At 43.8% G+C, this 17,617-nt stretch overlaps 1 protein-coding gene across 2 annotated transcripts in view; it reads left to right on the top strand.

Annotated features, from left to right (window-relative positions):
- Positions 1-17,351, top strand: part of LOC133450773 (2-oxoglutarate dehydrogenase complex component E1) — a 51,739-nt gene extending 34,388 nt beyond the window's left edge. For both annotated transcript variants that reach the window (XM_061729643.1, XM_061729644.1), the window contains exons 12-23: positions 766-918; positions 2,442-2,544; positions 4,529-4,657; positions 4,743-4,893; positions 5,899-6,026; positions 6,108-6,286; positions 7,101-7,172; positions 7,241-7,366; positions 9,967-10,039; positions 10,133-10,296; positions 15,671-15,825; positions 15,909-17,351. In XM_061729643.1, coding sequence (XP_061585627.1) covers positions 766-918; positions 2,442-2,544; positions 4,529-4,657; positions 4,743-4,893; positions 5,899-6,026; positions 6,108-6,286; positions 7,101-7,172; positions 7,241-7,366; positions 9,967-10,039; positions 10,133-10,296; positions 15,671-15,825; positions 15,909-16,029 — 1,554 coding nt within the window. In that variant the 3' untranslated portion in view covers positions 16,030-17,351. The remainder of the gene's footprint in view (positions 1-765; positions 919-2,441; positions 2,545-4,528; positions 4,658-4,742; positions 4,894-5,898; positions 6,027-6,107; positions 6,287-7,100; positions 7,173-7,240; positions 7,367-9,966; positions 10,040-10,132; positions 10,297-15,670; positions 15,826-15,908) is intronic.
- Positions 17,352-17,617: the final 266 nt, after the last annotated feature.

The following is a 17,617-nucleotide window of genomic DNA, read 5'->3' as shown; positions in this document are numbered from 1 at the left end:
GCCCCTTGTTTTTAACTTGTCTATTAGCTCATACAGGGGATGTTCAGATAACTTTACATCCTTAGGTACACCTTGGTACTTAAGTGCAGCCCTAATTTGCAAGTAGAAAAAGAAAGATGTGTTCTGTAAATTAAAACTAACTTTTATATCTTGAAATGTGCGCAGGCCATTTTCATCATAGATATCCCCAAGTAGATGAATACCCTGATCTCTCCGTTGTGGGAATTGGACGGGTCTACCCCCAATTCGTAGACTAAAATGATTAAAGATCGGAGTGCTTAAGTGCCACTGAGTTGTAAGGTTACATAGCTTTTCCACAAAGTGCCAAGTTGAGATCAAGTGAGATAAAATTGAACCAAATTGTAATTTGCACATTTTAATTGGTAAATTACATAATAACACCTCTCTTAGAGACCATGGATGCACTATGTTTTCTTCTAAAGAACGCCACGAGACATTGGCTGTAGGATTAAACCACGTAGTGAGTGGTCGAAGGGAAAAAGCCCAAGAATAGAATTAAAAATTTGGCAATGACAATCCTCCATCCCTTCTATTTCACTGGAGAGTAGGAGTTTTTAATCGAGGCCTCTTGCCTTTCCAGATAAATTTGTTAATATCTTTATCCATGACCTGAACCTTGACGGACGGATGAAAATGTTTTTGAAACACTGGTGCCCACATTCCCAGTACGTTCCCTGTTCCTAGTTTGACTTGATAGGATTATCTGACAGAACTGTTTACATTTAAGTGTCTTTTACCTTGCAGGTGTGCTACCGCCGGATGGGCCACAACGAGATGGACGAGCCGATGTTCACGCAGCCACTGATGTACAAGCAGATCAAGAAGCAGAAACCGGTTCTGCAGAAATATGCAGAAAAGCTGATCGCAGAAGGAGCCGTGAGCAGGCAGGAGTACGAGGTAAAGCACTCCCACTGGCAACAATCAGGAGTTTTTCCCTTCACATCATCACAACCTTTGGTTCAGTTCTCTGTACTGTTTACAAAACTCAAAATTCCAGGGAAGAAACACCAATCTGAGACGCATGTAGAAACGGGTCAAGTAGGTTATTCATCGGCTTGATATGTAAACCGAGTCTATTGCACAAATTCCATCATCCTAGAAATGTACAGATTCCCAACTGACTAAATGAAGCCGCTGTGATTAGGGTTGGGCACCGAGAACCGGTTCCAAATTGGGGCCGGTTTCTTACGTCCGGTTCCGGAACCGTTAAGAAGATGTTTGCATTTCAAATCTTTTATTCCGTTCCCAAATGTCCACACTAGTTTGTTTACGAAGTTTGTATTACTCCGCCTGCTGCGCTCAGTTTGTTTTGTGTTACTCCGCCCGCCGCGCTCAGTTTGTTTTGTGTTACTCCGCCTGCCGCGCTCAGTTTGTTTTGTGTTACTCCGCCTGCCGCGCTCAGTTTGTTTTGTGTTACTCCGCCCGCCGCGCTCAGTTTATTTTGTGTTACTCCGCCTGCCGCGCTCAGTTTGTTTTGTGTTACTCCGCCTGCCGCGCTCAGTTTGTTTTGTGTTACTCCGCCCGCCGCGCTCCGTTTATTTTGTATTATTAATCCGCCCGGCGTGCGTCGCTTGAATGAAGCCACTACTCTGTGCGGAGCGCTCTCGCTTGCTGCCTGAGAAGGCAGACATGATAATCTTCCTGAACAAGACTTGTTTTTGAACTGTCACATGACATTGTCAATGCTCCAGGGTTTGTTTTATTTTATTTTCCACCTAGGGTGCAGCTCTTTGTTTTCAGACTGCTACCAACTTGTGTATTTCAGCAATTCAGCAGTTAGTTAGGGGTATTTGAATACCCTAGTTACAGAACAGCAACCAAATTAAACTGTATCAAGTCAACTGGCAGTGTGAATAAATAAAAATGGCCTGTGTAAAGGCATTTTCATTCATTCATTCATTCATTGTCTTACCCGCTTTATCCCTTGCGGGGTCACGGGGGTCTGCTGGAGCCTATCCCAGCTCATTTTTAGGTGAGAGGCAGGGGTTACACCCTGGACAGGTCACCAGTCCATCACAGGGCCACATATAGACACACAAACCATGCTCACAACCACACTCACGCTCACACCTACGGGCAATTTAGAATCATCAATTAACCTAATATGCATGTTTTTGGACTGTGGGAGGAAGCCGGAGTACCCGGAGAAAACCCACGCAAGCACGGGGAGAACATGCAAACTCCACACAGAAAAGGCATTTTCAAATGAAAAAAAATGATCTAGTGAAATTTGTGACCTGTTGACCTGCACCTCAAAGAATCGGAATCGAGAATCGTTTAGAACAGGAATCGAAATTGGGAATCGGAATCGTTAAAATCCAAATGATGCCCAACCCTAGTTGGGATTTAGTGTGATAGATGGTATTGCGTGTCATCCGTGGATCACGTGACCTTCAGAAGAGCTGTTTGTGCATCTGCAGGAGGAGATTGCCAAGTACGATAAGATCTGTGAGGAGGCGCATGCTCGCTCCAAAGATGAGAAGATCCTGCACATCAAGCACTGGCTGGACTCTCCATGGCCTGGTGAGACGGGGGCTCGGGGGTGGACGTGTGACGATAGTCTGAGGAACATTTCTGGATCACACTCAGCATAGCAGAGGTTTAACTATAGGCAGCCACGTGAACATCTTTACAGAGCAGCCAAGGGGGGGCAGGAGCTGAGTTTCAGAGGCTGTGCAGGGGAGGGATCGCTGGGCTTCAAAAGAACAGACGATCAGCAAACCAACAACACGGCTGACAACATCCCAACCACATACCGTACCGACCCCAATATAAGACGACCCTGGTTATAAGACGACCCCCTCTTTTTCAAGACTCAAGTTTGAAAAGACTTTTTGAACACTAAATTCAATTTTTATATAGAAAATAATTACAAAACATCTGAAACAAATGATTATAACAATATATTCGAGAGAAAAGCATGTTATTTTGCCTCATTCAAATCATCATCTTGACGTTTGCATTCAATTAAATTTTATTTGTATAGCGTAAGGCATTACAAATATATAGGCTAAGTATTTAGCTTAGCTCCGGTGTTACCCGTTAGGTTACACCGGAGCTCTATTAGTAATACATTTTTTTTCTGTCGATGGTTCAATTCAATTTTATTTGTATAGCATCTAATACAACAGAAGTTGTCTCTAGGATCTTTCCAGAGACCAGAACATAAACCCCCGAGTAATTATTACATAAACAATGGCAGGTAAAAACTCCCCTAGTGGGAGAAAAGCCTTAAAGGGAAAGTTCGGTTTTTTACAACCTGGACCTTATTTCTGGCATTTTTTATGGTTGTATACTCACCCAGAGGTGTTTGGTGTCATTTGGAGTCCTTCGGAAGATATTAGGAGTTTTTTGCGAGCCGCTTCTCCATATAACGGTAGTGAACGGGGCACAGAGGGACACAGACGATGCAGCGTCTAAATAACACATGATTGCCGCGAAACTCTTCATTTCTTTTATGAATCACTAGATCTGCTTCCAGGACCTGTTGTAACATTGTGGCGCTGTCTGTGTAATAAATAAAATAAATAAATCCGTTTGAAAACAAGACCTCTGAACTCATGACGTCATCTCTGTGCGCGCACTCTGTCCTCCGTTCAGTGAGCTCTTCAACCGTATACTCTGGCTCAAAACGGTAAGGACGTCCATCATATTCAAAGTCGTCGTCCACAACCTCAGAATTTAACAAATATTCAGACATGTTTCAAATAACTATCAGTAAACTAACAGTAGCGAACTCCAGCTGTACACGGAGCTGTGTCTGGGACGCGCGCACAGAGATGACGTCATGAGTTCAGAGGTCTTGTTTACAAACGGATTTATTTATTACACAGACAGCGCCACAATGTTACAACAGGTCCTGGAAGCAGATCTAGTGATTCATAAAAGAAATTAAGAGTTTCGCGGCAATCATGTGTTATTTAGACGCTGCATCGTCTGTGTCCCGCTGTGCCCCGTTCACTACCGTTATATGGAGAAGAGGCTCGCAAAAAACTCCTAATATCTTCCGAAGGACTCCAAATGACACCAAACTTGCCTGGGTGAGTATACAACCATAAAAAATGCCAGAAATAAGGTCCAGGTTGTAAAAAACTTTCCCTTTAAGCCAAAAAACTTAAGCATCATAACTTGCATAACTTCCAGTTAACCTGCCGATCTTCCACCCACTTTTCTCCAGATTGTCGCTACGTTTCTCCATTTTCTGTTATCTCTTCTCTTATTTTCTTCTCTTTTCTTTCTTACTGCTATTTTTTATTTTTCTTCTTCGTGACAGGGGTTCACTTTGTCCTGGGGAGTTAAGTTCAGCATTCGCTTTAAAGATATCTGGCTCCATCTAGCATTGTGATGGGTATAATGTCTAGACCCCGAATGGAAGACGACCCCCACTTTTTCAGTCTTATTTCAATGCAAAAACACCGTCTAATATTCGGGCCAATACGGTAACGAGCAATAGTCAAGCGTTGTGTCTTCTTGATCTGCAGACATGATGAGCTCTTGTTGTCTGCAGGTTTTTTCACGTTGGACGGACAACCCAAGTCGATGAGCTGCCCCTCCACCGGTCTGACTGAGGAAAACCTCAACCACATTGGACAAGTGGCTTCGTCTGTCCCCGTGGAGGACTTCACCATCCACGGAGGTGTGAATCACTGCTGAGTCCGTCCCGCCGGCTCCAGCACTTTAACCCGCTTCGTTTGAAGTGACGTTGACTTTTGTTGACTCAGGTCTGAGCCGCATCCTGAAGAGCAGAGCGGGGATGGTTCAGAACCGGATGGTGGACTGGGCTCTGGGGGAGTACATGGCCTTCGGCTCGCTGCTGAAAGAGGGAATCCACATCAGACTGTCGGGACAGGACGTAGAGAGAGGAACGTTCAGGTAACCTGAAGTAGGAATGGGCGATATTTTACCGTTCACGATATACCGCCAAAGAAATTCCCCACGGTAAGAATTTGTCATCTCGCGGTAAAAAGGATAAATTCCCGTTGATGATGTTTTTGTATGAACTGATTTATGGTTCTGCGTTAAATCGTCGTTTTAATACAGAACCATAAATCAGCCTTAACAAACATGGCGAAGGCGGATCTGAGAGCGAGGAGCTCGTTGTTAAACGAGGCTCCAGCTCCGTTATCTGGAACTGGTTTGGATTTAAAAAGAGAAACGAGGAGCAAACATCATCTATTATATGCAGAGTCTGCAAAAAAACAGTGAGTGCAAAGGATGGCTTTTATTTATTTGTCCTGTTTCTTTATTTATCAGGTTGTATTTTTTTCTACTTTGTGATTTTATAAGCTAAGAAAACTTGAAGGACAATGGTACTTTTGCTGTTGGCACTGTTATCCCACTGTTTAAGCCATACAGTTTGAACAAATGTTGAATCTGTTCTTACATTTCAAACTTGTTTCATTTGAGTCATTACCGTACAGGTGTACTAATTTAATTGGTTTTTATTAATTCAATTTAATTGATGTAGTTGAGTAGCATTTAGTATCTTTTAGAGCAGTGATTTGGGGGCTCCAAAGACTGAATGTGGAGATAGATTTATAGTTAAAAAGGTGGAGTTGAATTGGTATTTTTTCTATCGTAATTTTTATCGTTATCAGCATAAATGCCAGAAATGATCTTGATACATTTTTTAGTCCATACCGCCCATCCCTAACCTGAAGGATGTGGAGCCTTCAAAGGAATCTGAAACTCTAGGAGCGAACGCTGGCACTGCTGGACTCCCTCAACGTCCCAGAAGCTTGCCGAGGCGTGCAACAAGTCACCAACCAGAACACGAAAATATTTATTAAGATGTGGTTTGATTAATAAGCAAAACAAGAAATGAAACGTTTGAAAGAGCAGAGTTCCAGTGTTTTCAACCGCTTTGTTTCTTCTCAGCCACCGTCACCACGTCCTCCACGACCAGAACGTGGACAAGAGGACCTGCATTCCCATGAACCACCTGTCTCCTGACCAGGCGCCGTACACCGTCTGCAACAGCTCGCTGTCCGAGTACGGAGTCCTGGGTGAGTCTGCTGTATCCGTGCTCATGTTCACCTCCAGATGAAATGTCCCTCCGTGGCCTGAGCTGGATCTCTGTCCTGCAGGCTTCGAGCTGGGGTTCGCCATGGCCAGTCCCAACGCCCTGATCCTGTGGGAGGCCCAGTTCGGAGACTTCCACAACACTGCCCAGTGCATCATCGACCAGTTCATCTGCCCCGGCCAGGCCAAGTGGGTCCGGCAGAACGGCATCGTGCTGCTGCTGCCGCACGGCATGGAGGGCATGGTGAGAGGAAACAGCTCCTTCCAGCCCGCTCAGGGCGCAAGCACCAATACGCTTGTGTTGAAAAGATCGGTTTTCCCATTCTAAATCGATTCTCATTAATTCCAAAAAAATCGATTCTTATATCTAAAAATCGATTTATTTATTTATTTTTTTTTATTTATTTATTTTTTCATCATTACATTACAACTTTTGGCATTTTTTTGTTTATGCCCAAAAAAGGAATGTTTTTTTGGACAGGAGCATAACTAAGCATAACATAACTTTTGCCTTTAAAAATATTTAAAGGTATGAAAACATTAAAGTTTTCAGTTATAATTTTATAAATTGTCTATATTTCTTTGCTTTATATACTGTCTTGGGGTTACATTTGCATAAAATGCTAAAAACCAAATTCTCATAAATGGGAAAAATGAAACCGATTTCATATGGCCTTATCATCTGTTTCCTCCCTGGATCTGTTTGGTAATTCTGACCCACACGATGTTTGTGAAAGCAGTTCTATCAGCATTCTGGGAGCTGATTGGTCCTTACAGCATCATTAGCTGCAATACTTGCTGTTGAATCTCAATATAATAATAGTATTCATATGTTGCAGAACTACAATCATAGAATTCATGCAACAGCTTAAAAAACAGTTTTAATAACACTAACTCAAATCAATATCGGAATTGAATCAAATCTGATCAAATAAAAGCGATTCTGAATCTTAAGAATCGGAATCGAATGGATTCTTGACATTTGAATGGATCTCCAGCCCCAAGCCCCTACTCTGGTTTGTCGTCATCCTCACACTTTCCTCTGTTTGCTTCATCAGGGCCCAGAACATTCTTCAGCTCGCCCAGAGCGGTTCCTGCAGATGTGCAACGATGACCCAGACGTGATGCCGGTAAGACCAGCCCCCCCAGGCAGCAGAGTGGGTCGTGTGTGTCGTCTAACGCTGGTTCTGTCTCCCAGACCATCACAGAGGACTTCGCTGTGCGTCAGCTCTACGACTGCAACTGGATCGTGGTGAACTGTTCAAACCCGGCAAGCTACTTCCACGTTCTGAGGAGACAGATCCTGCTGCCGTTCAGAAAGCCTGTAAGATGCTCTCACACACACACACACACACACACACACACACACACACACACACACACACACACACACACACACACACACAGGTTTTTGGAGGTTGTGATGTTAATGACCAAAAACGTCTAGAAAACAAAGTGGCATTGGAAAGAAAAACAGACAAAAGTTCTATCACAACTGTGAGAGACAATGCAGAACCAGTAGCCCCTGTTCCATGGGCGGATACTTCACATTCCAGCCTGACGCTTGTCCTTTTCTACATTGGCCGACGTGGGGGGGCGTGTCCAGCTGCCCAGCCCAGAACTCTCCTCCGACTGTTGTCTTAACCGCGGGTCGGGTCTGGTGTAAACAGAACTCACGCGGGTGGCGGGTCGTAACCTGAGTACAACCCCCCAGGGAAGTTTTTATTTTTTATTTATTATTATTTTATTAGGGCCCGAACACAGTGCGAAGGCCCTATTGTATCTGTAGGAGTTCTTGTTGTTTTTCTCTTCTTTTTTTTTTTTTTCCCAGAAGAAATGAGGGCCTTTTTTCCCCCTAAACGTGCCCCAAAAGTCACCAAATTTTGCACGCAAGCCAGGTCTGGCCTGGCGAAAAATGTGATATTTCATGGTTTACATTAATGGGCGTGGCCTAATGGCTCAACAGCGCCCCCTAGAAAACTTTGTGCCTTAAGCCCCACAATACGGTTTGACGTACATGCACGAAAATCGGTACACACCTGTATCATGTTGCAACTTAAAGAAAAGTCTCTTGGCGCCATGGCCGAAACCGAACAGGAAGTCGGCCATTTTGAGTTAATCGCGTAATTTTGGCGCAATTTATGCCACTTCTTCGGCCGTTAATGGGGCCCGAACAGTAACGTGCACCCAGGTGTATTATACATCAAAATGTGCGTCTCCATCCTCCGACAACACGCATTACTTTTCTCAGTCCAAAGCGTTACCGTGGCGACGCTAGACGCCAAAAAGCGCATGTGTTTGTGTGTGTATGCGTGTAGGTGTGTGTGTGCGCCTGTTTGTGGGTATGTACCGGTATGAACATATGCATGTATAGTATGTAGGATTTGATGTATAGACACAATACACATGCATGAGATGAAATGACAACCTAAATTGGTTTTATTATTATTATTATTATTATTATTATGGGCATGCCAAGTAGTGGCATGACCATATTACAATCGTCCAGAATGGCCCAAAGGGCAAAGTTGCTAGCATTTTGCTAACGAGTTAAAGTCGCAAAAGTCCCACTGCGCAACAGCGGGTGTACAGCATGACCCCGCTCTGATATGGAAGAGAAAAATCCCCAAAAAATAAAACACGCCCCTCAAAACGAGAAAAAACATGAAAATGAAGGTGATATAATGGTATACAGAAAAGGTTTCCCTTTTCTTATTATTCCGCACTCTTTTTTCGTCCGTTAATACAGCCCGAACCGCAAAGTGCACCCATGGATGGCATACATCGTTAGATGCGTCTCCATCGATGGGCATTACTTTTCTCAGTCAAAAGTGTTACCGTGGCAACGATAGATGCCAAAAAGAAAAATAAAAGGCGAAAATTCGGACGCTTATTGCTCGGCCGAACTTTATCGTAGAGACATCGTTCAAACTTTCAATCACTCGGCCCGATTGGCACTAACGGACCCTACAACCTCATTATTCCAATTATTACAGTTTTTGCGATATTGACCTTTCATTTCTTTTTTTCTTTCCGTTTGATTTTGGACGCTTTTTGCTAGGCAACAGGTTATCGTAGAGACATCGTACAAATGTTCTCCGACTCGTCACGCTGTGGACTTCAACATATTCCAATTTTATGAAGCTGGGATTTAAGCAAATTTTTTGTCAAAATCCAGGCCAAATAGCCATTCATTTGAATGGTGTTTTTTACCATGGTGAAAAAAAAACCTATCCGTTAACGTAGCCTGAACCGGAACGTGCACCCATGTATGGCATACATCGTTAGATGCGTCTCCATCGTGCCTCGATGGGCATTACTTTTCTCAGTCAAAAGCGTTACAGTGGGGACGCTAGACGCCAAAAAGCGCGCCCCATTAATAACTATTGGGAGCACAGGAATGAATGAAATGCAATCGTAAACACCTCAAACTGACATAGAACCACCCTGAACACAACCACTACAGCCCTAAACCAAAGCAGCAAGAGGGGACGAATGGGCAGTAGGGCATGCCCATATCAAAATTTCCTGAAATTTTCTAGTTATTATTATTATTAAGCCCAGACCTTTTCGGTCAAAATAATCACCATGTTGACCAAAGAAAAACCTGTAAATGTTTATTATCTTGCTTATTGATTTTCATGCTTATAATTGACCAAAATAAAGATGAACTAACTAACTAAGATGGGAGTAGAAATTAGAGATTAGTGACTTTTCATGTAGATTTAACCTCATTAATTTCCAGTAAAAGTAGTTTTCCACAAGGAAGAGGAGCACCCTTAATTAAAATGTCCTGGAAAATAATTTCAGGGAAAGAGTGGGAACCATGCTAACATTTGCACGACTGTGTCAGCTGCTTTGCATCATCTGTATTCTGACACTTTTTATTTCTTTCTTCCCTAAATTCCCCGTTGGCGTGTGCAGCTGATCGTCTTCACTCCCAAGTCTCTGCTGCGTCACCCGGAGGCTCGGTCCAGCTTTGACGAGATGCTGCCCGGTAACACCATCGCTCTCCCGGACCCTTTTCCCTTCTCAGAGTGGAGTTGTGTTCCGTCCCTTCATCTTCTCTCCCCCCACATTCTCTGTGCAGGAACCCACGTCCAGAGGGTGATCACAGAAGCTGGCCCAGCCGCCCAGCGGCCGGAGCAGGTCAAGAGAATCATCTTCTGCACAGGGAAGGTTTACTACGAGCTGACCAAAGAGAGGAAGGCCCGCGGCATGGAGGACGTGGTGGCCATCGACCGCATCGAGCAGGTATAGCCCAGTGGTGCAGGCAGAAATACTTTTTTGGGTGGGCCATTTTGTCCCAGAAAAACTGGACTTATAAAAATGTTTAAGCAGAAAACATGACAAACAGACAGATTAAAGGCCGTCAGCTCTGCTGGGGAAATGTCTCCACATTTGACAGAAAATCACGTCCTTGTTTAAACTGTAGTCCAACCAAGAAAACTGTCCATACCACTTTGATGAAAAGCATCTTGGTTTTCCATTCTTGACCGTGCTTGGAAATACACCCAAACTTGCTGTGAAGGTGGTTCATCAATTGTGGATAAATGGAGGGCTAACCTCCTCTGGGGCTGAAGAAGTGGGCTGGGGGGACTCAGACCGAGGCACTGGCCCCGGCGTGTCTTCTTCAAGTTTTGTTTTTTAAAATAACTAATCAATGAACTCTGTTTAGCCAGTGAATACGTTTACATGCAGTCAAAATTCGGGTTATTGCTAATATTCCGGTTACTGAAACATTCAAAATATTCCATGTACATGGTAATTAGTCATTTGGGATATCTGGATCAAACCAGCGACGCGCGGAGAACGTCATGACACAATTCCTGTCATTTCCACTTGTTCTTCCTGTATCCAAATTCAAAACAAATGCTGCTTCGCTCAACTTCTTGTAAATCTTCTATCCCGGTACTTTCTACCGTCTACAAATGCAGAAATGTTCATATCCTTCATTACATTTATGAAGTGATTAGTCTCCTCCTGGTCTTGGTTTCTCCGTGTTTATAAGAACTTCCTGGACTCAAAAGACCAGGATTCCTTGTGAACAGAGCATGTGCAGAAAACAAACTCCTGTTCCGTTTGATGGGGATATTCCGTTTGGCGTTTACATGACCCAATATTCAGGTTTTAAAAGGAGTAACCCAGGGGTCATATTCTGGTTTTTAAAAACAGAATATGAGCAAATTCAGGTTATTCAAAGGGGTTATTGGTGTTTACGTGGCCGTGCAAAACCAGGTTATTGCTAATATTCCGGTTAGAAAAGGGTTATTGATGCATGGAAACACAGTCACTGTTGTGGCGATAAAGTCGGCTGCAACGCCGGCTAGCTAGCTGGCTAAAGGCAGCTCAATCTGTCAGAACCAGAGCAATCACTTATGTCCCGAGGCTCCTGCAACTTGTTTCAAAAGTTCAGTTTTAATCAGAAGAAAAACAATAAATGCTGAACACAAGTCAACAACAAATCCTGTTTATATTTATACCTTTTCTCATATCATTTTTTAGAATATGTTGATGTGAAACATGTATTTTGATCAAAGTTGGCTGGGAGGGCCAGTAGGGACAAAAGGTAAAATAGGTCGCGCACATCCAATATTTCAACAGGTGCTGGTCTCAAAGCATAGATCCAGGAAAAACAAGAGAGGAGACCGGACACTTTTACTCCCCAGTGCCTATTTATTTAGCTAAATAAATTAGGCTAAATAAATCTGCACTGGGAAGTAAAAGTGTGCGGTCTCCTCTCTTGTTTTTCCTGGAGGGCCAGCACCACCCAGGTCCATTACTGGCTACGCGCCTGGTATTTCCTCCCTGAGGCTCAGCGTTTCATTCCCGACGGTTCTTGAGGGATCTAAAAAAAACAAACGCCCCGTGGCTCCACTGCTGCAGATTCTACTCTCAGCACGGTCACACGAGGCTGTCGGGAGGTTGTCATGTCTGTCTGCGTTACTAAACTGAGGTGAACTCATCACGACTCCGTCCAATACTTCAGACACGTCATTTATTTATTACACTATAGTAAATAGTATTTTGAAGGCCATTTTATGTTTTTCCCATTTTTGTTTAACTTAAATTTGAGCATATGTGTGGTCCTTCTTCAAAATGGCACAAAGGCAAGTTCCTCATCAGATTCCTGTTTTTGTTTTTCTAGTAATTTAGCTTATTCTCCTTAGTTGTCCTATGTTTTACACATCTCTGTAGATATTGTTTGTTTCATTATAGGAGGACCACTCGACAACCCCTTATGGGTTTTTTTGGTTCCTCCCGCACATTTTTTCTGTTACATTGTATTTCTTTTTGTTTCCTTTTTTTTTCTACATACTGTTCGTCTGAACGTTTGGCAGTTGTATATTTTTTTATGTGCAAATAAACTAAACTAAAGTTTATTTGTATAGCACAATTCAACACAAGGTAATTCAAAGTGCTTTACATCAACATTAAAAGCGGCAAGACATAATTAAACAGTAAATAACAAAAAAATTAAATAAAATTATAAGAAAAGAGGTAAAATAATAAAAAGCACCAGTTGTTAAAAAGTAAGGGCAGTAGAGTACAGCAGGTACATCTCATTCTTACAATGGCAAGAATTATGTTTGTATACGGTCAAAACGTACAAAGACCAGGGCCTCATTTAAAATGGACTGCGTAGGCCGAAAATGCCGGGCGCAAAAAAAAAATCTGGATCAATAAAACCATGTGCACGCAATCTTGCGTGCAATGTTCCTTTATGAATCACAGTCCAGCTGGAAGTTTGCGCAGCTGATTCCGCCTCATATCCCGCCCTCTACACGCCCACTTCATACCAAAAATGGTATGTTTTTGCATATGAATGAGCCTGCTGAGCATGCGCAGTGGCTTCCTGCAGCCTGTTTGGCTTCAGAATGAATGAGAGCCACCGTGCCACTGAATTTCACTGAGATCTGAGATCTAGATGTTGAGGATGAGGTGGAGGACAGGAAAACGACATTATTTTGTGGTCACAGTAAAAGTAGAAAAATAAATAGTATAAAATAAAGCGAGTGAGTGGCAGCACGCCGTTGCTGCGCGGAACGCAGTGAGTTCCCCAGCGCTACAGTGGGAACATGTCCCCCCGTCTTTTCAAAATCATGTTTTTGTCCCCCCAACTTTTTACAGTTTAAAAACTAACGGTAGGATCAGCCATTAATTGCAACTCATCGACACACCCTGTGCGAAGACGATGCGAGAACAGCCCCGCAGCCCTGCTTCACCCCCCGCTCCCCCTCCTAGACAGGGTCATTACATTGACATTACATCTCAATTCTGAATATGGCATCGAATTGCCCATGTAGGAAAACTTACAAAAGTACATTTAATTCATGTTTGTATCTTGTTTAGTCAAAAAGATATACCGGTACTGAAAAATAGATTTCAGCGTGGCAGTGGCGACCATGTTGGATTTCTCAATTTTGAGGCATTTTGGGACATTTTTGAGCTTCATATACAGCAGATTTGGATCCAGCACCCCTTAATACCCCTAGAAATGTTGTATATTGTAAATATTCACAAAATGCCTTCAGCACTTTAAATAAGCACATTTTCAGAAATTCTGCCTAGACTATCCTCTCCGGTTTCCCCTCAGAGCTGCTCAGGGCTGATTTATGGTTCTGCGTCACACCAACGCAGAGCCTACGGCGTAGGTGCGCGTCACCGCGTACCCTACGCCGTAGGCTCTGCGTCGTTTTAACGCGAAACCCTAATGTAGGCACCATACACCCGCACCTAAAAGGTTTCACGCGCGCGTAAAACTCATTATATATATAAAAAAATCTGTGTCCCTTTAGGGAAGAAATGAGAGGCTCCATGGAGCCCCTAAACGCTCTACAGTCCCTCATTTGTTCTGTCCTAAAGCGGTGGGTGAAGGAATGTCACCACGGCTGCAGCAGCAGCAGAGTCCTGACTGACGCTGAGGTTCAAACACAGAGGAACACGATCAGCGCTATTTTACGCCATTTCACCACCTCACAGCCTGCGTCGCCAGTTCCCCGTGTCTTAAGTAAATTCTTACGGGAGGGTCCGAGTTGCCGTAAAGATAAGCAGATTTTTCGGTTAGTTTTTTCTTTTTAGATCCGAGGCTTTGCGTAGATGGTGGCTTCCGCAACTTTCAGGCGCTTTTTCTGCGCAAGCAAGCTTTATAGATGAGGCCCCAGGTCAAATTTAGTATTACAAAAGTAATATGTAACAATTCGATACAAAAACATGTGGACGTTTAAAATCGATTATCAGATCTTCTGCACAGCTACTTCTCTGTTAGAGCCGCTGTTTCCAGAGTTTTCAGGGCTCAGACACAGATGTGATGGAGCATCTGCAGCATGCAAGTCTGTTATCATTTTAACATTTTTAGTAGTATGTTGCTTTTCTGGTGCTGAGGTGTTTTTTTACACTTTTTTTCCCTACTCTATCCCAGTGACATCCTTTCACAGCTGATTGCACCAGTGGACCCATGTCCTATGTTGTCATCTGTTTTGCCTTTTCTTCTGTTGTCTTGATGGCAGAAAGGTCCCTGTGCCGGGACGCTGGCTCAGCGACAAATCAAGCTCTAATCTGATCTAACTCTGGGGAAGGAGGAGAGGAGGAGACTGAGAGTAACTGGTTATGTTGACGTAAGCCTGATCTGGACCAGGTTTACTTCAGTCAGTTACCATAGTAACAGAGTTTGAGCTCCTGTGCTGCTAGTAGAGGGAGCTGTTTAACGACGACCAGACCGACATGTAGCTCTGGCAAAGTTATCATAACTGTCATACAGTTAATTGTTCCTACCAATGTGTGTAGACTAGGCCTGTGTTGAAAAAATCTATTTTCCGATTCTAAATAGATTCTTATACTAATTCATAAAAATTGATTTTTATGTCTAAAGATCGATTATTTTATTTAATTTTTTCATCATTACATTACAACTTTTGGTATTTTTGTGTTTATGCCCAAAAAAGAATGTTTTGTTAGACACAATGTTTTTGCCTTTAAATATGTTTAAAGGTATGAAAACATTAAGGTTTTCAGTTATAATTACATAAATTGTCTATATTTCATTACTTTATATACTGTCTTGGGGTTATATTAGCATAAAATGCTAAAAAGCTAATTCTCAAAAATTTAAAATCCGAAAAAGATTTCCTCCGTCTCTGTTTCTTCCCTGGATCTGTTTGATAATTCTGACCCACGATGTTTCTGTTTCAGTTCTATCAGCATTCTGGGAGCTGATTGGTCCTTACAGCATCATTAGCTGCAATACTTGCTGTTGAATCTCAATATAATACTAGTATTAATATGTTGCAGAACTACAGTCATATCATTCATGCAACAGCTCAAAAAACAGTCTTAATAAAACTAACCCAAATCAATATCGAATCGAATCGGATTGAACCGAATCTTGATAATCGATTCTGAATCTAAAGAATCGGAATGGATTCTTAACATTTGAATGGATCCCAGCCCTGGTATTGATTGACAGGTGAGACTCACAGCAGCAGCTGACACCTGTGTGTTTCCGCACATAAGATAAGTTAAGATAAGATATTCCTTTAATAATCCCACAGCGGGGAAATTCGCAAGGCTCAGTCCGCCCTTCCTCCTCCCCTGCAGAACCAGTCATGGCCTTCATCTCTCCCCACAGCTCTCCCCGTTCCCGTTCGACCAGGTGAAGTCGGAGTCGGAGCGTTTCTCCAACGCCGACCTGGTGTGGTGTCAGGAGGAGCACAAGAACCAGGGCTACTACGACTACGTGAAGCCTCGCATGAGGACCACCATCAACAGAGCCAAGCCCGTCTGGTAACGCTGCCCCCTCTCCGTCCCAGAACACAGTTCCACGTGGAGCTACGGCTCGCTAACCTGCGTCTCTCTGTGTGTCTCAGGTACGCTGGCAGAGGGCCGGCTTCAGCTCCGGCCACCGGAAACAAGAACACCCACCTGATGGAGCTGCGGCGCTTCATGGACACCGCCTTCGACCTGGAGGCTTTCAAAGATCAGGAGTGAAGCAGCAGCACCTGCACCGGACCCCCACACACACACACACACACACACACACACACACACACACACACACACACACACACACACACACACACACCGGGCTGTACTACTGATGACGCCGTACACAAAAATGAGCGCAGTCGAGAGATCCACATTCAGTAGAAACATTCTCAACTAGTTAAAAACCTAAATTTCCCATTGACACTACGGGAGGTGAGGGCTGGTTGGAGCTGCAGGGGGTTGGGGGTACGAGTCCTCTCCCCTGCAGAGCTCCTCCTCCTCCGTGTGCTCCCAGGCCTGTGGTCAGTAGTACAGCAGCTCCAGGCTCAACTTCACAAACGCGTCTGAGTTCCTTCTGGGATTCATCACATTCAAACTCATGAAACTTTTTAACCCGGAAAGTTGAAACAATCGTCTTCATGAAGTATGTGCTACAAACACATCCGAGTGTTTTATTTTGTTAGTGTGTTGGGAGAAGTTGATGGGATGCGTGCGTGCGTGCGAGGGGGGGTCATTTACAGTTCGGTGCTCGTTGGGACCCGTTGGTGTGGAAGTTTGTCTGCGTTCCCTGCGGTGGAGTGGAGCCTGAAACTGCACCGTGATGACACACACACTTCCTCCGTCCACCCACACACACACACTTCACAGCTGTCAATACTCCGCTAATGATTCAGATCCAGACAGAGGGACGCCCTGGTTTCCTTTACCCCCAGTCACCTTCATCATCATCTCTCTCTGACACTCAAACATAGAATCACTGCTGCTTCTTCTCTTCTTCCTCATTGAAAAGCTGCAGGAAATGTTTTATTTTGGCTTTTAATGGCGGCTTGTTAGTATGGTTAGCCTCATTAGCTCTCCCCATTAGCAGTAGTGGGAGTCCGGCTCAGTAGTACCAGACAGCAGGACCGGTTTGGTTTTATTTCCTGCCTCAGCAGGTACATTTGCTAAGTAAGTCTATAAATTAGTTGCAATGGCAACCCCTGACACTGAGATTTTACCCTTTTTTGTTTTTTTGTGGGTAATAGAACAGGATTTCAGCGCCGTTGGGCTTCATGCACTGCTGTTACCCCGTTACCCCCCCATCCCCACAGCGAGCAATCATCGCGTGCCAAAATGTGTCGCAGCGTCTCAACTTTTTAGATTTTTTTTCTTGGTGTCGCAGCTGAACTGCGGACGGGAAAACAAAGAGGACGGCAGAGGAAGACGTCAGCTCCAGCTGCTGCTCAGCCAGACAAAGAAAACATTTATTTATTTTCATAAAAGGGGATTGAGGTTTTCTCCGTTATTTTGCTTCATTCAATAAAGGATTCTGTATGTACTGATGAGCCCGCCTCGCTGTCGTTACTGTCACCGTCAGGAATGTGATCTGATCTGTAATGTGAGATGAAACCGCTCCGGGTTCTGGTGTCACGCCTCAAAGGTTCCCAGCTCTGCAGAAATTCAAGTAAACGTGTAGATTCGTGCAACAAAGGCCAGCTGGAGCATGTGTTTGCTGAACCTGGAACCCGGTTAGCGAAGGGCTCACCAACTATATTTTTCAGAGGGCCAGAATTTTACCAGACGACGAAATTTTACCAGGGGGCCAGACCCT

This window comes from Cololabis saira, chromosome 9 (assembly GCF_033807715.1).
Source record: "Cololabis saira isolate AMF1-May2022 chromosome 9, fColSai1.1, whole genome shotgun sequence".
Lineage (NCBI taxonomy): Eukaryota > Metazoa > Chordata > Actinopteri > Beloniformes > Belonidae > Cololabis > Cololabis saira.
The sequence above is the reverse complement of the archived record's forward strand: the minus strand, read 5'-3'. Positions and strand labels throughout refer to the sequence as shown.